Source organism: Petromyzon marinus, chromosome 54 (genome assembly GCF_048934315.1).
Source record: "Petromyzon marinus isolate PM22_M1 ecotype Great Lakes invasive population chromosome 54, UKy_Petmar_22M1.pri1.0, whole genome shotgun sequence".
NCBI classification, from domain to species: domain Eukaryota; kingdom Metazoa; phylum Chordata; class Hyperoartia; order Petromyzontiformes; family Petromyzontidae; genus Petromyzon; species Petromyzon marinus.
Genome location: NC_133720.1, coordinates 4978035 through 4998681, shown reverse-complemented (window position 1 = coordinate 4998681; position 20647 = coordinate 4978035). Strand labels below are relative to the sequence as shown.

At 49.2% G+C, this 20647-nt stretch overlaps 2 protein-coding genes across 2 annotated transcripts in view; both read right to left on the bottom strand.

The window, feature by feature from the left end:
* Positions 1–18308, bottom strand: part of LOC116954178 (Wilms tumor protein 1-interacting protein homolog) — a 75892-nt gene extending 57584 nt beyond the window's left edge. The window contains exon 1 of the mRNA XM_076052100.1: positions 11041–18308. Coding sequence (XP_075908215.1) covers positions 11041–11917 — 877 coding nt within the window. The 5' untranslated portion in view covers positions 11918–18308. The remainder of the gene's footprint in view (positions 1–11040) is intronic.
* COX4I1 (cytochrome c oxidase subunit 4I1) overlaps positions 1–20647 on the bottom strand; it is a 293476-nt gene that overhangs the window by 84600 nt on the left and 188229 nt on the right. The window lies entirely within an intron of this gene.

Here is a 20647-nt window from a genome sequence, read left to right as displayed (position 1 = left end):
ATGTGGGCGTTATGTTTGCTTCCATTCGTCGTTTGACGTTTGATCGGTGAGCTCAAGGTGCATGCCATCGAGGATGCTGTGGCCGTGGTGCTGCCCTGGTGAACCACACTGAACTTGCGGTTTAGAGGTCACCGGTTCAAACGTCTGGCAAGGCAGTTAACTATGAACTATGAACATGTTTTTCTTTTAGCAGGTAAGGCCCTAATGAGCTATATAGCTATTTTTTTGGAAGCGACCTTGCCACAAACGATAGCTCAATGAAGAGGCTTATCATTACATGGAAATTTAGGGCAGTTAAATACTCTTAAAAACATGTTTTTAAGTGTGGAGGGAAAAACCGGAGGACCTGAAGAAAAACCCACACGACCACAAATATACGAACTCATGAACCTCCTGTATACCAGGCGAGGTAGTTAACATCTCCTAGCCACCGTGGAAGTTTATTAACAATTGCCGCCCGCCTCCATCCACCAAGCACAAAATGGGCACTCCCATGCAATGGCCCCTCCTGCCAGCAGTGAAGTGAAGGAAGCCATTTCAAGGCTGCGCCTTTAACTATTCCACGCATCGAACCACACGTACAAATTAGTTAACGTGACCCCTGCAGCCGCTACGTTGAATACAATGTCGATTTTTGGATTAAAATCCCGATCCTAAATCGTAATGATTCATCAAATTGCTTTCGGGGGGGGGGGGGCAAATCTACGTAAGGTTGGCTATGTACAGTACGAAGGAATTCCAACATAGACACGTAGAAGTTGTAAAACACCGCTATTAAATCTACCAGCTATCTTGCAAAAGGCAGCTAAATGAGACGCACCAGTGGCCAAGCTCCCTGAGCAGCGCCAACAATACAAGGCGGCCTCGAAGATGAGCTACACATCCGGACACGCACGTACAAGGGGGGTAAATCGTCTGGCCTTTTCGTCTGACAAAGGCCCAAAACACGACCAGACAAGAGTGTTTTACTTCTCGACACGCAAGCCCATGCTGCTTCACGTAAACCGCAGGGGATTGTGGGCAAGCAGACATCACATCCAATCGCAAAACGAGAGTTTAGAGGCACGTTCAATTTTTCTTTTACCACGCAAACTAAACATGTCGGCGGAGGGGGGAAAACGCTAAAAAGCTTACCGCGTCGTTAATATTTCCATTGCATGTTTATCAGCGAATGTTTCATAATCGGTCAGAGGCTACAGTTAACAATTTAAACATTCAAGGAATGTATCGCCGTCGCTCCTCCAGTATTTTTTTTTTATTTCACATGCCAGGGCCTAAATATGGTACCTGGTGATAAAGTGTTCCTTTGTGCACCAAGTGGACTTTTTTGTTTGTTTTTGCAAAATAATATTAAATGTTAAGGGCTGGAAAAATACCAACGGTGTAAAGTCCAACAAAACCAAACGGTTACGTAATGAATGGAATCAAACAATGCCTCCTGTGCGCGGACGTGACACAGCTAAGTGGAAATAACAGCAGGCGACGGCTCACAGAAACCCTGTGACATCATACAAGCATGCAGCTGCTTACTTCCTCCGTTTGCCATCACGACGCTTCAACTCGCCACAGCCGGGCGGTGTTTGGTGGTGGTGGTGGTGGCGGCGGCGGTGGCTACACCGCATGTGGCCACCTGACACCCGGCGCTGCGGAGGCAGCGATGAAGGTTGGTGGATCGCCGCACACAGATGTTGCGAAACTTCCTTCCCGTAGGCGTCGAGGAGGTGCCTGTCGCCTGCCTTCTCTAGTACAAGGCGCTGGACCAATCTCCTGTCCTGTTTGCATGGGATCGAGTGTTGCCCCATCGCACGAGAGGGGTTTTTTTTTTGTTTACCCGGGTGCTCCGATTCCCTTCTCACATGTATGAAAACCCTTTGGGTTGGCCAAGTAAATCTGAAAATAAAAAAAACACAACGCTGGACTAAATGGGACTTTCCTGGGTAAATAAGTCACCATTATTTTTAACAGAGCGTACCTTTCCAGCCATCATCATCATTGCTCATATCCCTTGTTCATGTCATGTCACGCGCCACTGACCCACCACGCCCTATACAAAGGGTCGGCAACCTGCGGTTGCGGGTCCACAGGTTGGCGAACCCTATAAGGACTGCTGCTTCATGACCGATTTAAAGCTTTCGTGACTGCAATCTGATGAAGGCCGCTTGTGTTGTGGCCGAAACGTCATGAGAATATTATTGTGTTATTTTATTTTATCAATTTATTATTTTATTCTCATTCTACGTGACTTTACCGAAAGAACCAAAGAAGATGCTTCATGACCTTTAATGAATTTATTGAGGACCCACGCCGCCTCGTATTGAGCACACGCATCGGGGCTCGTGGTGATAGGAGTTTCTATTTTTTTTTAAACCGAATTCGGAACAAAAATGTCTCTACTTGTTATTTTGACTGCTGACCCCCCCCCCACCCCTGCCCTATACCGACAGGGAGAGCGAAAAATGTAGCCCCAAAAGACTCTTCTTCCGCGCGGGCACTCGTGCACTTCTGTCTTTGTGAACACGACATCTCCTCGGCCCTTCGGTAGCGAGCGTAAAATTATTTTACCAAAGCATCCAAAAAGGGCGCCGCGATGGCGAAAATAACCGTGACGCAAGAACATTCCTGCAGCCTGCACGGTGCAAAAAACAGCCACGTCCCTCCACCCTCCTTCTCGGTGCGTTTAACGATCTTTATCGGCGACTGGCAAGCACAGGAAAACCTCTTAATTACGTCTGCATGCACGCGGAACCGACTGCTGTAACGGTTATAAGCTCACCGCAACGCTGAGTGTGTGCGTACGTGTGTGTGGTGTTACATAGGTTTTCTTTTATACATTTGTCTGCACAAACAACGCGTGTGGCTAAGAATAGTTGTGAATGCAGTAGTGATGTGAAAATAGTCGATGTTTGCCGTGTTTGTTTTTCTCCACGTGGTGCCATTTCTAAATCGACAGAACCAGAAAGCTCTGGGCAAATATGAGCCGATGTTATCCATATCCGTTGACAGGGTGACGCCGCGTGGCAGCAGTTTAATTCCAAAATTCTTTGCCATTTACCCCCCCCCGCCCGCCGCTCACCACCCAACAGCTTCACATTCCCTATTGCCGTACAAAAACAGGAGGAAGGGCCTTTGCTGTTGATGCCCCCAGGGTCTGGAATGCTATTGCCAATAAACTGCAACTTGAATGACTACCTATGAGATCTTCACTCAAAAGTGCTCTAGAGGAGTTGTACACCCCTAGCTGCCACTGCTATTCAGTGGCCTAAAATATGGCTCTAGGGTTTGGTGTTACATGTTATTTATGTAGTTTATTGTAAAAAATTCGGTCACAGTCCCTATGATCACTGTTACATTGCATTTATGGCTTTTATTTTTGTGATTTCGAAAACGTTTTTTTGGTTTTGGCCATGTTTTTGTTTATTGTAGTACGGAGTTAGACTGATAGCCTTAATCTTAGTTGTCTTGTGGTTGTTGTTGTTGTTTGATTTGCATCCCACTGGGATTTTTGCACACAGCGTTGGTGTACGGTGCTATTTCTGGAATATTTTGATGTTTTTTCCTGGATTTTCTGTTCGCACAGTCACACATAATCACTTTAAGATGTTTTCTTGTTCATGTTTTTTTGTTTGTTGCGGTTGCACCCGATTCAAGAGCCGAATGGCTCACATGGCTATACCAAATAAATGGAACTAAGAACTAAGAACAACATTGTCACGTGTAAAAAGATGTTATTTATGTTGCCAATATCGCGATAAAATTCTGACCGATGGTTTAAGACCGAAGACTTTTCATGACTGCATTGAACATCAACCTGCGACGTTCCTAAACCGTATCATTGCAAATGTGACAATCTTGTTGGATGGTGGAAGGGATAATGACAAGAATAAATCTACTACAAGGCTGCCATCTTCCACTCACATCCACCGCACAAGCCATGGCAGCAGATGCAGATGCCCGATGCACAAATGGAAAATTAAAAACTCTCCAGGAGCTGTGCGACCGGTGGTCATCCAGAACGACTCAATGTCTGATCCACAAATATAGGAAGGAGGAATCGCGGCGACACGCAGCTCCGCTGCTCCGGGCGCGGTCATCCGTCTGGCTTGACCACCTGAATGTAACGTTGCAGTTGTTGCTCTGCGTCGACATCAGCAGCCGTACGAAAGAAGAAGATCTGCAAATCTGATCGAAGCCCGAGGAGCTGTAACCATGGGAGGAGAGGGGTGGGGGGCCTTGCGCCCCTCGAGGCGGCCAACTACGTTAGGGTGGCGGAGGGAATAAACAAAAAGAGATTCGCAACTTTCAAGTTGCTTTTGCTTGACCGCCTGCGAACGCAAAGAGAACAGGACGAGTCTCATTTGCAAGAGTCACCTGGACGTTGGACTGGACCTGCCGTCGATGAGAATGCCGGCAAGGCAAAAAAGGTCTCTGTGACCCAAAGAGTAATTTCAAGTTCAACTTCACATCATCATCCGCATTCTTCAGCATCGTCAAACAAATGGCGCACCAAAGGGTTTGGTAAATCTGCAGTTAAAGGTGCAGTCCTGCAACCGCTTGCACACGCCACTGCTGTCAGAAGATCCTCCTGTATATTCTTAGTTCTTTCGGTAAAGTCACGTTGAAGGGAAACAACAAAATAATAAAATATATAAAATATATAGAATATATTTTATTATTTTGTTGTTTCCCTTCAACATGACTTTACCGAAAGAACTAAGAATATAAATTACTGCAGTCACGAAAGCTTTAAATCAAAGATCCTCCTGCTCGAGATGAGCTACAGAGAGGGTGTTTGGCCTACTCTTCCACGCCGAAAACAACAAAAACCTAAACCTACAGCACGCGACTAAAATGCTTTGAAACTTGCCCGCAAAGTGGACGTTCTGTGTGTGCACGTGGCACATGTTCGCTTGCCTGTTCCGAAACGCGCTGTGCCTTTGAACACTGAACCGTCAGCCGAGGGCGCCACAGTGGCTAGGAGATGTTAACTACCTCACCTGGTATGCAGGAGGTCATCGGTTTGATCACGACCCTGACGCCTGCTGTATATTTGGAGTTCGGCGTGTTCTCGCTGTGGTCGCGTGGATTATTTTCTGGGTCACCGGTTTTTCCCTACACTTTCAGAATCGACAGCGATTTTATAGTATTTGGCTGCGAAAACTTTCCACTCGATAAGCCACTTCGTCGTTGAGCTATCATTTGTAATGGCCAGGTCGCTTCTGAAAAAGAGCTATACAGCTCGGCGGACCTTACCTGGTAAAATATAAAATAGTTTTATTTAAGTAAAAAATAGTTTCGTTTTTAGTTTAGATGATCGCCTGATCTCAACCGTAACATGATGATCTAGACATGTAGAGGCTGCAAGTAGCAGAGGCCGAAAAACATCTAAATCGGCGACATTTTGGGCAACAGCCCTTCTTCATATGTAATTTCCTCTTTCTGGAGGCGTTTTTGCGATTGTGAGATGCCCTGCCCACGCACGATTGCGAGAAAATGACAGGCGTAGAACGACGGGCCGATTCGTGATGAGCTCGCGTCACCACCGTGGCCACGAGGAATGTTACCGATCACCACCAAGTAAAAAAAACGGAACAGACTCTTGATTAGAATCATGACCCAGATTTGACGGTTCCTAAAACCACCATAAAAAGGGAATCTTTCCACCCCTAGAATATACACGTGAGCAAAGTTAGCGCACGTTCAGATTGAATTCCCTACGCCTTGACGCTCAAGGAAGAAAAAGACAAAGATCCCCAGTATGCCGTTAACAGACTTTTGGGGCAAGTGCTGTTAGCGAGCACCTATGAAGGCCGGCACGGCAGGGTGGCTATAACTACGCCCGGCCGCCTTTGTCTCCTGAGTGGCGATGTTTACACATCGCACCAGGTACTCGTTTGAGGCGAAATCGACCTAGGGGGGAGGGGACCCAGGACCGGTTCAGATAACCCATCACTGATGTTTGGCCGTGAGCAGCAATCGAACTCACTGCAAGATCCCCATTGTATCCATTTCGAATTATGTACCTGCACGGCTGCCCTTTTGTCAATCCACTGCTGGATGAGGGGCCTCCTTCACAGGTGATGCGGGTTGGTGAAACTGCACTGACCAGTGTGACGTGGGGGCCAGGGAATACAGGAACGGCAATGGATTTTGCTCAGGCAGCCACAACCAAGCTCCTCGTGGTTTTACACACAGTAGCCTCTCGCGACCAAAATCATCCATAACTTTTTTTTTATATATATAAATGTTTCGTTAAACCAGATTGTAAATGTTGTGGCTTTGCTCTCCAACAAACCGGGTGCGTTATACTAGTAATGAATTGGCATGTTCTGTTAACGCGACAAACCTTACTAATTGTATATTTATATATTTACGCGATCTAACCCAAAAAAACCTGCCTTATGAAAGCTCCTAATGCCTGTTGTTTGTGCGTTTTGGATCAGCCAACCAAGCACGATCCAGGCTCTAAAAGCCCGCTAGGGCTGTCCAGCATCTGCTTAGCTTCCGAGACGCGAGCCCGTTCCGGGCGACTTTTTCGTATGCAGCCGTTTCCAACATCAGTGAGAAAATAATCAACGCACATCACCGATAACATCCCGAACCCTAACCCCTGGTTGGTCCAGCAACATTCGTTGAACAAGTCTGCTGGTGAGACCCAGAGGGTCAAAACTCATTCGGGAGTTTTCTCGCTTCAAACGAATGCTGCTGCTCGATGTTTTCGGTACTGCAAACCCCAATGGGCGGGATGACTGAACAAACGTGTTATTCGTACGCGAGGACACAGAACTGAGGTCTGTTTATCTATAGCATTATCCATCATTCTCTCCGAAAACCAAAAATGCTAAGCTGAAAACACACAACGCAACTGATATTTGGCCAAACATCCTCATGCTGAATAATTACCTGCAAATTGCTCAATCGGGATTACAAACGGCAACATCGGCCTATGACTGCCAAACTCATTTGGCAGGCCCCTCCTGAAAATTAGTTTTGAGACTCAACGAGGATTTCCCTGGTAAAACAAGCGTAATGTACGTGTGTGTGTGTGTGTGTTGAACTTATTTCGCACAGTACGTAGCCAACCGTGCTCATCGGATGTGTGGGAGATGATAATAATGAGTTTACATCCAATTTAACATGGTGTGTGATGACGTGAGTGGTGGCCCTGGCTGACAACAAAAAATATATGTAAGACACAAGTTCCTCAAAGAGAGTCCACGTGGGTGATAATCTGTGGCCGGGCTTATCAGTGTGAGGGAAGCTCCCACCACATCCTGTTGGTGACGCAGCGCCGGGGCCATGCCTACGCAACGCGCGGCTGCGAGGAATGACCGCCGTGCAACTCGTCCTCCGGCCCCCAAGACGTGACGAATAAATCTGAAGGAAATGCCGAGACATCTTGGGATGGCGAGTCGTACGGTGGTGGGGGGAGAGCGATATGCGCACCACTACCGTAACCTGCATAACGGTGGGTGGAGCCTTCCACTAGGCCTGTCGAAACGTTGCGCGCGCAACGTTTGCGATGCCGCAGCGAGGAACAGGATAGGTTTAGTGCCCTCTAGTATCTTTCCTCCGCCACGGTGAGCCTGTGACCTGGAGAGGGAGTTAGCTTCCAAACGCCTCGGTTGGCCGTGGTGCACAATCACGACAACGCTATCCGAAAGAGAAAATTACATATGAAGAATGGCCATTTGCCCCATACTTCACCTGTAAGTGATTTTTCAGTCTACGTTACTTGCAGCCTCTATTTGTGTCGTTTAGCACATCACGGTTGAGATGGGATGGTCAACAAAAATAAAAAAATAAAACAATGTTTTACTCAATTAAACAATTTTCATTTTACCAGTAAAGCCCACTGAACCACAATAGGTATTTTTGAGAAGCAACCTGGCCACAAATAATAGCTCAACGAAGTGGATTATCATCGCATGGAAATAAATAGCAGCCAAATACTCTAAACGCGTGATGCTGATTATAAATGTGGAGGGAAAAACCGGAGGATCCCGAGAAAAATTCACGCGACCACGGGGAGACCCATGCAAACTCAAAATATATGGCAGGCGTCAGTGTTGGGATCGAACCCACAACCTCCTGCACAACAGGCGAGGTAGTTAACATCTCGCCGCCGAGGTAGTTTACCGTCTCATTTTCTTCACGAGCGCTGCAAGTCCTGTGCATCGCAGCACACGCTGCACGCCAAGCACCCCGCTTCACAGTGGGCAGAGCGCAGCACACACACACACACACACCCGTGTACTCACGCGAGCATCCACGTTGGTGAAGCGCGTTATCGCTGCCACTTGCGCTACAACGCGCCGCATAGTTCTACACTTGTGAACACTGAGCATTTTATGCGTGGTGCACAAGAGACACGCACGCACGCACACACACAAGCGCGTGCATTATTCCAAGGCATGCTTGCAATGCGGGCAGTGGAAGGAAGGCGTTACAAAGCTTCTCTGGACGTGTTGTCCACTGTGCGCGCAGACTGCATGTTACATAAAGATTGACAGCGCTATGAACATGGTCCAAGTTGAACATCCTCATCTAGAGGGTTGATCACACGTGGTAATAGCGGTAGTCAAAAGCATGTATGTTGAACTTCCTTCGCAACTGTACGTAAGCCAACCGTGCGAATCGGAGGTGCGGGGGAAGGACAACAAACTATGGGCAGCGTTGAGTCTATGGGCAGTGTTGAGTCGATGGGCAGTGTTGAGTCAATGGGCAGTGTTGAGTCGATGGGTAGTGTTGAGTCTATGGGTCGTGTTGAGTCAATGGGCAGTGTTGAGTCTATGAGTAGTGTTGAGTCTATGGGTAGTGTTGAGTCTATGGGTAGTGTTGAGTCTATGGGTAGTGTTGAGTCTATGGGTCCTGTTGAGTCAATGGGCAGTGTTGAGTCTATGAGTAGTGTTGAGTCTATGGGTAGTGTTGAGTCTATGGGTAGTGTTGAGTCTATGGGTAGTGTTGAGTCAATGGGCAGTGTTGAGTCTATGGGTAGTGTTGAGTCAATGAGTAGTGTTGAGTCTATGGGTAGTGTTGAGTCTATGGGTAGTGTTGAGTCTATGGGTAGTGTTGAGTCTATGGGTAGTGTTGAGTCTATGGGTAGTGTTGAGTCTATGGGTAGTGTTGAGTCAATGGGCAGTGTTGAGTCTATGGGTAGTGTTAAGTCTATGGGTAGTGTTGAGTCTATGGGTAGTGTTGAGTCAATGGGCAGTGTTGAGGCTATGGGTAGTGTTGAGTCTATGGGTAGTGTTGAGTCTATGGGTAGTGTTGAGTCTATGGTGCAGTGTTGAGTCTATGGGTAGTGTTGAGTCAATGGGCAGTGTTGAGTCTATGGGTAGTGTTGAGTCAATGAGTAGTGTTGAGTCTATGGGTAGTGTTGAGTCTATGGGTAGTGTTGAGTCTATGGGTAGTGTTGAGTCTATGGGTAGTGTTGAGTCTATGGGTAGTGTTGAGTCTATGGGTAGTGTTGAGTCTATGGGTAGTGTTAAGTCAATGGGCCGTGTTGAGTCAATGAGTAGTGTTGAGTCTATGGGTAGTGTTGAGTCTATGGGTAGTGTTGAGTCTATGGGTAGTGTTGAGTCTATGGGTAGTGTTGAGTCTATGGGCAGTGTTGAGTCGATGGGCAGTGTTGAGTCTATGGGTAGTGTTGAGTCAATGGGCAGTGTTGAGTCCATGGGCAGTGTTGAGTCTATGGGTAGTGTTGATTCTATGGGTAGTGTTGAGTCAATGGGCAGTGTTGAGGCTATGGGTAGTGTTGAGTCTACGGGCAGTGTTGAGTCTATGGGCAGTGTTGAGTCTATGGGCAGTGTTGAGTCTATGGGCAGTGTTGAGTCTATGGCCAGCGTTGAGTCTATGGGCAGTGTTGAGTATATAGACAGTGTTGAGTCTATGGGCAGTGTTGAGTCTATGGTGCAGTGTTGAGTCTACGGGCAGTGTTGAGTCTGCGGGCAGTGTTGAGTCTACGGGCAGTGTTGAGTCTACGGGCAGTACTATGTCGGTTGTGATGTGCCGTCGCTGGTCACTACTTGACGGGGTCGTGCAGAAACAATGCAAGGCAGGAGGCCTCTCGCATGTCACAAAGGAGGGAAGCAGACAAAGGGGCCCCGAGTGATCTGTGGGACGCGCTAGAGGAGGGGTCCCAAGTTACTCACAGGTGCCACGAGGTGTCCACGCAGCGTGCACTGCACGAAGGTTACGATCCACATCTAAGCCGATTCCACCACAGCCCTCAGACCATGGAACCCAATGGGTTTTTAAAAATCATTTCATTACCCGCAATTCGTGATGGCACATAGCAAACGTTGCGCCACAGTCGGCTATTGCCATGTGTTTTGCTTGGCAGGGAAAAGGGGGGGTTTGTTTTTGGTAATTTTTCTACAGTTGAATCGCGATTGCGCTAATCGGCGTCAAATCAAGAGACAAAGTACCCATTTGCATCTCTCACAAAGCAGCGCAAAAACTCTTCAAGTGAGATAACGGCCCGCGAAAGCGGACACCCTAGAGCTTCCTCTGAAATCCCTTCAAGTGACCCTCTGGTTCACACAATAGAGAACAGCATCTTCCCCACCCCACTCGTCAACAAACTGATAATTTTTTCTACTAAAGTAAGAGCAGAACCAATTTTACGCGGTGGATTTTGTTGTTGTTGTTATGCAGTTATTGGCAACCGAGCTATGACCATCACATTCGCTACAGTTGAGAAGCCGGTTTAATCACAGGCACAGCTGCCTGAATTCAAAGCCAGGACCCTTATTTATCGGTGCCAGCTCGACGCACTTGACCTCCGAGTCACCCGGTCACCTTCGGGCCATCACCTTGTGAGTATTCTTATGAACGTACGCGCTCACTCGTTCCCTCGCTCCTCACTCGTTAACTCGCTCCTCACTCGTTAACTCGCTCCTCACTCGTTAACTCGCTCCTCACTCGTTAACTCGCTCCTCACTCGCGCCTCACTCGTTCACTCGCTCAAGACCTCGACGCCTTTCAATTTCCCCACCGGCGTGGCAGTGGCCACAGCACGCGGGGCGGCTCCGTCGGTACCTGACATCGTGAGCGGGTGGGCGGCGTAGGCCTTCTGCTGGCTGAACGGCGTGCACGCCAGCATCTGCGCCGTCTCCACGGGAACGGGCACCGCCTCCTCGTGGCCCAGCGAGGAGCGCGGTGACGGCAGCTGCAGCTCGGGGTAGCCGGCGCCAGAACCCCGGGAACTGCGCGAGCTGTGGCTCGACAGACTTGAGCGCGGGCTGACCACGGCGTGGAACGGGTGCTGGTACTGCTGCTGCTGGTGCTGCTGCTGCTGGTACTGCTGTTGGTACTGCTGCTGGTGCTGCTGCTGCTGCTGCAGCTGCTGCAGCCCCACGTGTCCGGCGCCCGCGTGGAGGCCGTGCGGCACGCGGAAGGCGTCGAAGTCGCCCGTGTAATTGGTGTAGCTCTCGCGCGGGCTGACGGCGTGCGAGTACTGGCTGCCCGTGCTGGACCGCGGGCTCATCGCGGGGCAACGGTCGTCATAGCCCATGCTGATCCCGCTCGTGCGGTTGCTGCCGCCGACCGTCACCGCAGCGGCCGCGGCCGCCGCGGCCGCGGCAACAGCGGCGGCCGCACCGCCCGCCGCTTCCGCGGAGTGACCGATGAGGCTGGCGCGCGGGCTGGCCGGCAGCTCGCCGCCGTAGCCCAGGCTAGAGCGGGCGCTGCCGGGGGCCGCGCCGGCCGCGTCGTCGCGCTGGCTCGCGTACAGAGAGCCCGGCGCCAGCACGAGGCTGGACCGCGGGCTGGCGTACTTGTCGAACGGGCCCGTGTAGGAGCCGCGCGGGCTAGGCAGGCCGTGAGGATGATCGGACGGCTGCAGGCCCAGGCTGGAGCGAGGGCTGCCGGCGAGCCGAGGGTCCTGGAGTGACGAGGGGCCGCCCGGCATCGCCATTCCGTTGCCGCCGCCAATGCGCGTGGAGGTGTCGTAGGAGGCGCCCAGGCTGGCGCGCTTGCTCTCCTGGGAATACCTGCGGAAGCGAACACGCGGGTTGATGCGACGACGGTATAATGGGATATAGGCAGTTGCGCAGGGTTCAAACGGTGCAAAAACCAAATACGCGCATAAGAACGAGTCGTATTGGTTAGTTTCGTAATCCAAAGGATACGTTTTAAGTAGTGAAAGCTCACGTGGATAGCACTGGCATCGCGGGATGCTTGTGAACTTCTAACGGGATAGAAAACGCCCCCAACTTTTCTCAGACCCTGATGGTTTTAATGTTTGTTTTCGGCCTAAGGTACCTGCAGACTCTACTTGTCTCTGGATCGGAGCGTTACGGTTGAGACGAGACTATCATCGGTTTAGTTTGCGAGCGCTGCGAGTCCAGCGCACAGCAGAGCACGCCACACCAAGCCCACCGCTCACAATGGGCAGCACGCAGCACACGCGTGCATCCACGTTTGTGAAACACAACGCGTGTGGCAGACACCGTACACGCTGCGTTATCTCTGCCACCTGCGCTACGCACGCGCCGCACAGTTACACACACTATGCACTTTTATATCTAGATTGAAAATGTTGAAAACTAATTTCTTTAGAACTGCTTTTTGTGTTTAGTTTCCTGTCCTTCCCTCGCACCTCCGATTAGCACGGCTGGCTATGTACGGTGCAAAAGAAGTTCAACATACATACACACACTTGTGAATTCTGTACATTCGCCCAGACAAAACATAGTATGTTCACATTTTAAAAATGCTTCGTACAGAATGTACGATATGTTAACAATAGCGGTGTCTTTAAACAACATTTTTTTACGAGTAGAGGATTTTAACTCATCAGTTAAAGCCACTGTTTACAGGAAGTTGTAAACCAAAACGACTATCTAGGCATTTCTTTGCAGCAATTGAAATGGACATTATCAGCATGAGGTGGGTGATTTCCAACGTTCAAACAGGTTCTGTCAATGGCTAAGGCACAATTCTTAAATTTTCTCGTTTCAGTTTCACCTTTCAAGGGTGGCAATGACACCAAATCACAAATGGACGTCTCAACTGGTCAGAGGGAAGACACTGTGCAGTTTTGCCTGCAAAGCTGCAATCAAACCTTCTGCTGGAGGGCCATCGATTCACGCAAAGCAGTGGCCGGGATTAAACCCAGGTTCTCAGAGCTGTTTACTCGGTCGCTGTCGGAGGGAGTGCAAGCCATAAGCTTCCCTTTCAAACGCCAATGCCTCACGAAATGCACAAAACCCATTTTAGCTCCGAAGAGGCGCCCCCTTTGCAACAAAGTAGAACGTGAACAATGGCGACGTTTCCTGTTATGACTGCTTAAAGTATTCTCCGCAAAATGGATTACTGTTAATAAAAAAATAAACAACCGTGCCACGCTGTGTGTAGAAGGCAGTATTTTACAACACACGGTGCACTTCACCCAACATATATGTTCCGCTTGCACATATCGCAATTTTGCAATGTGTATATATATAAAAAAATAAAAACACAATCGCAAATACGACCTCGCCTGGTATGGAAGAGGTCGTGGGTTCAATCCCGACCCTGACGCCTGCTGTGTATTTAGAATTTGCGCGTCTCTCTCTCTTCCCGTGGTCCCGTGGCTTTTTCTCCGGGTCCTTCGGTTTTTCCCTCCACATTTTGAAACAAAATCACGCGTTTAGAGTAATTCGGCTGCCATAAATGTCCACATGCTGATCAGCCACTTCTCGTCGTGTTATCATTTGTGGCAAGGTTGCTTCTGAATAAAGAGTCACATAGCGAAGTGGGCCTTCCCCTGGTATAATAAAAAAAAATAGTTAAGTTTTATAGCTTCTAACGCTCGAGAATTTGACGGCGTCCTCTAGATTCCAGCGCGGAGCAAAGCACCGCGAGAGTCGTGGGCCACGCTGGCTAACCCCTCGGCTCGCGCGGCTTTTGCCTTCACCTGGATTAACCCGACGCGGCCAGGTGTCGCCGCTGAAGCGCGCTTTCCATCCCTTCATTCACGCGTCAAAAAATAAAAATAAAAAACGCAAAAACGCCGCCGAGCGCGCGGGAGCCTTCAGGCGCCGTGCTCCGGCAACTAGCACCAGTGAGAGACACCGCCGCGTGTGTAGCTGCTGGCACGGAATGCGACGGATAAGCCGGCACCTGCACTTGCACCGCGATTCGGCACCGGCCGTCATGAAGCAGTTACGTTACACGTACGTAACGTTGAACTTCTTTCGCACCGTCACGTAGCCAACCGTGCCAATCGGAGGTGAGAGGGGGAAGGTGAAAAGTAGGATGCCGAGGGGGGGTAGGTGGTGTGAAATATCTGGGTGCCCTGCATCCCCCTCCGAAACTTTGGCTGCGCTTTAATTCGGGTGAGCATCGACTCGTAAAAAACTGGAGGTGTACGTCCAGTATGGTGAACTTCTTTCGCACCGTAAGTGGGTCTCTGTGCGGGCCTGTGGGACCCTGTGCGGGCCTGTGGGACCCTGCGCGAGCCTACGGGACTCTGCGCGAGCCTATGGGTCTCTTCGCGGGCCTATGGGCATCGCCATGCACTTTCAGGTCGTGCCACGCAGTCTTTGGCGGAACAATGTCCTCCTCCTCCTGCGACGTCGAGCGCTTCACGAATTCGGTCGCCGAAGAAGCAACCCCGGGCACGCGGAGCGAAACGTCGGACGTCATACCGGACGACTCGCGGTAAAACGTGGGAACGCACCGGAGGGTTATCGCACGGTACAACCACAGCTGCCTCCAGCGAAGCATCGCATCGAGGTTACTCGCAAAGTTCCCTCAACTTCTCCGCCTCCTCACTTTGATACCAATTTTCTCTCTGGCTGCAACGCAGTTAGGATGCAATGCAGTTAGGATGCAATGCACACGCCAAGATTTCTATTAAAAACTATGACAACTATTTAACCATTTTTTTTTATTTTACGAGGTAAAGTCCACTTGGCTACGCAGCTCTTTTTCAGAAGCGACATGGCCACAAACGATAGCTCAACGAAGTGGCTTATCATCGCGTGGAAATGTAAAGCAGGCAAACACTTCAAATGCATGTTTCCAAATGTGAAGGGAACAGCCGGAGGACCCGGAGAAAAGTCCACGCGACCATGGGGAGAACATGCAAACTCAAAAAATACAGGCAGGTGTCAGGGTTGGCATCGAATGCAGGACCTCCTGCATACCAGGCGAGAGAGTAAAGTGAAACAACCGATTTGTGGAACTCCAGTTCCCTGACCGCCTACACCGGATACACACCATCGCCACTTCAGGCCCACTCCATTCCCGCTGCACTTTAAAAGGCTTCACCCATCCGCAAATTATCCTCACCTTTACCATGACGGTAAAAAATAATGTTTACACAATTTCTCCAGCTGTCTGCATTACCGCGCATCTTGCATCGCCGTTCATCGACAATCGACCGCGGCGCGACACGGTCGCCGCTTGACACGGCGCAGCCGCACCCGGCCGCCTCGCTTTGCCAAATTTACGGAGGCACCGCAGAAAATGACTGGGGGTTGGCGGGGGGGCGGAGCGTGGCAGCCAAGGTTAGGTCAAAGGTGTCGCGACGATCAGCGACGTGCAGCATTTACAACACTCGCCGTAGCCAGGCTATCGCTTCGGCAGCAAACTCGGCACACGTGCCCGCTCGACGCGTTATCGCAACGCAAAACGTGCCAGCCGCTTTTGCAGCGCCTGACAAGGGGGGGGTGGTGGGGGGGGCCGGCCCTCGGCGCCGTCCGCAGCCGCGACGTTTCCTAAAGCACTGGCCGTCCCTTCAGAATGAGAAAATGTCCATTTGGGCTGGAGGAATTATCCGACATGCTACAGAAAGCTATATTTTTTAACAGATGTCCAGTATCATCACCACGGTCGCATTGCCATGATCAGAATATTTTAGAATCGGATGCTTTCTTTAGACTGGAGGAGTAATCCGATGAGCTGCAAAGTTGTCCAGTAGGGGCACGGGGTCAGAGCGTTACAACAACAAACGATACAAAAACACGATAGGAGTTGAAAGTAGAGGAAAGGTCAACAAAATCACTTTAAAAAAATAAAACTATTATTTATCTTACCAGGTAAAGTCACTGACCTATCAATTTAGTTTTCAGAAGCTACCTCGCCACAAGCAATAGCTCGAAAAAAGTGGCTTGTCACGTGGACATTTATAGCAGCAAAAAATCATCTAAATAATCCAAACACATCACTCCTTAACAAAAGCAGGTGCACCCCATGGCGAACGCGATCGCAGCAGTGGGCACGAGCGACGGTCGAATGCCAGCAGATTTATTATAAAAGCAGATGGTGTAAGCTCTCTACAAAGTAAACGCTACTTCGAATCGAGTGCAAATATTTTTGGAGAGAGGGGAAAAAAAATCTGAAGCGTATTTAAGTAAAATGCGTATTTAAGTGAGACCGAGTTGAATGATTATGCTCGTGTTACAACTTGTTAAGCAAATACCTTAGAAGATGATTGTTGATAAAATTCTACAACTATAAACAACTTTTTCTATTTACGACAATTACACGGTGTAAAGTTTAACGCAAAATGACCAGAAACGTGACATGCATGTGTAACATGCACCGTACAGAGTGAACATTTAAAACGAACATTTAAAAATACCAACTTGAGGGCATCGTGGCCAAAGAACTCTACATTAGTGATCACAAAGAGTAACAAAAACAGAATCGTTTTTAAATTAAGAAGCTAAACAATCTCAATTTTCAAAAATCTTCCTAAAGATCAACTTTTACACGTTTCACCCTCGGGGGTAGGGAATGTCAAGTAACTGCAGAATAACAATAACAATCAAAGTCACCATCACGTACACGCCCTCGGCACCAGTGAAAGGGAGCGAGAGAAAGGGGGCACGCAAAAGGTGAGAGCCGTTTTCAGTGCTCGTACGATGCGCGAGGGAAAGAGCCCAAGCCTAGCATCACGTGTGATGCTCACACATCACAGAGCACCAGGGCAGGCTGGCCACCTTTAAACATTCCCGTGTCAGTGAGCAAGGCTAGAAGGGGATGATGGCGGGGGGGGGGGGGAGCTCACTGCTTGCAAACAGCCTCGTGCCTCCAGCCTCAAGGCGTGACTTCTCAGCTATTAGCCCTGACCAGGTCCAGGTTACCTTCATCTTTAAAGGCTCCACCTATCCGCATATTATGCCTCGGTAAGGTCAACAACTCCGCTGCTGCTGGCCAGGCCAAAGGTTGCTCCGTCTCTCTCCTAATCAATTCATTCTTTCTCCTGCTTTGGCCACGGGTGTCGAATTTTTTGGTTTTGTTTGCCGAGATCACAGCGCGTATATCTTGCAATCCACGTGAGGTTTTCTGTCCAGGTCCAAAGGGCTGCTTTTGGCCAACGCGGCTGTACGGGCGAAAACCGTCAGCTCTCCCCGCTTCCACGAACAACTCACTTCAGTAAGTGTCCCTGGTTAAGGCCCAGTGCTACTCTCCCTGCGGAGGAATGCAGCTCTGCCCAGTCCACTACCATCAACCACTGGGCTTATTTGAAACCCTCACTGCTCGCGCTGAACAGTTTGGTGACTAATGCATGGAATAATTGCCAACGCTTGGGGCTGGCCAACTCCGGTAATATCCTTTCCCAAATATCCTACACTGTGTTGTTAGCTCTGGTGGTATTAATCCACAAAAGTAAAATTAACTATTGACACTTTGCGTACACCGAATGCACGCCGGTGTTATGAAGTCAGTTGTGAGGGCCATTTGCCGAGAGCGAGAGAGAGCTCACTTTAAAAATATATAATTTTAAATAGTCCGCCGTTTCGTTTCGACAAAGAGACCCCGAGGTTGTTGGAGCAATGCCCACAATGGGAAAGCCCGAAGCTGTGGAAGGGCGATGGTTGGTCAACGGACGAATCGAATCTCAACGTTGATTCACGACACCACCACCCATCGTCGTCATCGTCGTCAATCAACGACGACGTTCTCAAACGGAGATGAACACGAACACCAACACACATACTGACTCCGACTTTTAAAGTTCCCCCCCACCCCAAACCCCGGTTCACTAACTTGCGGAATATGCAGACTGTGCAATCATGGCATCAGCAAAACGGAATGTGACAGGGAGGGGGGGGGAATGGGAGAACATTTAAACAAATGAGTGAGCGGGGTACGACAATTTTTTTTTAACGGCCGCTAATTAAATGTTGTGAGCTCCAGGACCAAAAACCGAGAGTAATTTCTCGACACAGGAACTCCAAAATAGCCAACGCTCGGCAAGCCACTTCAGAGTCACCGTGTACAATAAATGCTCTCGGCATAGCCGGGCCCTACACAGCAGGCCATATACGCATGACCCGATAATTAGATAATCAGCACCGCTAACGATAACTATCATGATAATGGGGGGGGGGGGGGGGGTGGTGCACAATTATCATAGTGTCGCGGTGACGTTAACGACCAATTAAAAGGATGTCACCAAGTGTTGAGCCGATTTGGCGAACTTTGAACAAATTAAGTGGGACGGCAGAAAAGGAGAAAAAAATATTCAGCTCTGCCCACCAAAGGCTTAAACCCCCCCACGGGAGGTTCCTCCTCCACTGGAGGCGACCGCACTGGGAGATGCAGACCCCGTCCATCCACACAGCTAAATGGCGCAAAGCCCTTGTGGATGTATTTTTATTTAAAGCTTTCGTGACTGCAGGGATTCATATTCTTGGCTCTTTCGGTAAAGTCACCACGTAGAAGGGAAACAATAAAATAATAAAAATATAAAACAATCAAATACTCACGACGTTTCGACTGCAACACAAGCAATCATCATCAGGTGTTGCAGTCGAAACGTCGTGAGAATTTTATTTTTTTGTATTTTTATTATTTTATTGTTTCCCTTCTACGTGACTTTACCGAAAGAACCAAGAATATGAACCCTTGTGGGTAGTTCGATAAAATGCATCCATTGATTTCTCCCCCCACCACCACCCCGTGAACTTGTACAGCTTTAAATAACAAAGGCAATGTGTCGCTTGGCTATTTTATGCACTACAAGTGTGTGTTCATGCAAAGAATGAACCCTGCTGCACAAAAAGGAGCCACCAATACCTGAGCCAAACACCTCTCACCCAGGCCAAGGTACACGTTGGAGCCAGATGTTTCAATGATGAGCTAGTCTGGCTCTAAAGACCCCACCCCCCCGGGGCCAGAGTGTAAAGGGCACCTAAAGTCACGCACGCCACCTCTACGTCCTCTTAACATCCATCATCTCAACTCCAGATTATCCAAAAATGTCACCGCCAGACTTCTTGCGTTGATCTGCAATTGAGCCAAGGCCACATCTTCCCAAAACTCTGGCTCACAATTCAGGGCTGGATCAAACTACAGGATCACACTCGCTGTGTTTTTGAAGATCCCCACGATGGGCACTTTAACCCCTGCCTGACTCTTCCCTCTCTTATCTAACTCTACACCCCTCGAGCCGGAATCTCATGCGAGAGGTTGCTCCTTTTCCTCTGCTGCAGCCGTTGTCTGAAAATCCCTCCCACGAGATACTTCTTGCTGTCAAACCCACTTCCCCTGTTCAAGTCCTTCCTCATTTCCTCTGCCAATGTCTTTATTTTGAAACATAAACATATATATAATTACACACTCTGACATGTTTGCATAGATGCTCTGTGCATCAAAAATTATAGTTCTGGTGACTATATTTTTAAAAGAGTATCATCGCATTATACGCTTGCATTAGCCATGTAAAAAAAATATATCTCAAGACGGTGGAGAAATTAAGAACATGAGTACAGTGAAAATTATCTTGCAATGATGTTCATTGCAAGAAAGCTATCAGCGTGGTTGGCTACGTACGGTGCGAAAGTTCAACATACATACTTGAATCATGATCTGAATCATGAGCACCAATTCAGAAAATGGAACAAAGGATGAAGAGGCAACAACAACGCGTGGAGATGCACATGGTCGAAATCAGATCAGGAAGCAGAGTGCGTGGAACAGCAGACAAATGTTAAATTATAAAGATTATAACATAACGACTGTTAAGAAAAGTCGGCGGCCTTGACCAAGACACATTCGCCAGAAGCGATAATGGGGCAATGGATAACTCGTGACAGAATGGCAACCAATGGAGAGGGGCGCCGCGGTGGTGGAGATGTTAACTACCTCGCATGGAATGCAGGAGGTCGTGGGTCCGATCCCAACCTTGATGCATGGTTTGAACGGTATGCGTGTTTCATTGTGGGATGACGAGACTGTGAGAGAAGGGTTTACTGCATGGGGAGGGTCCTTTATCCAGCAGACCTGTGTGGGTCACACACTGATGTGGCCCAATCTCCCCCACACGATCACTTGCATATAGTAGCAAAGGCAAAGGTCCCCCGTGTAGCCTTTAATAGACTGTTGGGGCAAGTGTTGTTAGCAAAGCACCTATGATAGCCGGCACGTCGCACGAGGTGGTGGGTGGCCAGCACCACGCCCGGCCGCATTTGTCTCCTTAGTGGCGATGTTTACACATCCCTCCAGGTACTCATTTGAGGCTGAGTCGACCTAGGGGAGGTCCAGGACCGGTTCAGATAATCGTCACTGGCGTTGGCCGTGAGCGGGAACCGAACTAACCGCTACACTATCGCTCCCCACATACACAGGCACACACTCACTCACTCAATCACAGACACGTACACACACCGATCACAGACACGTACACATACCGATCACAGCCTTCCAT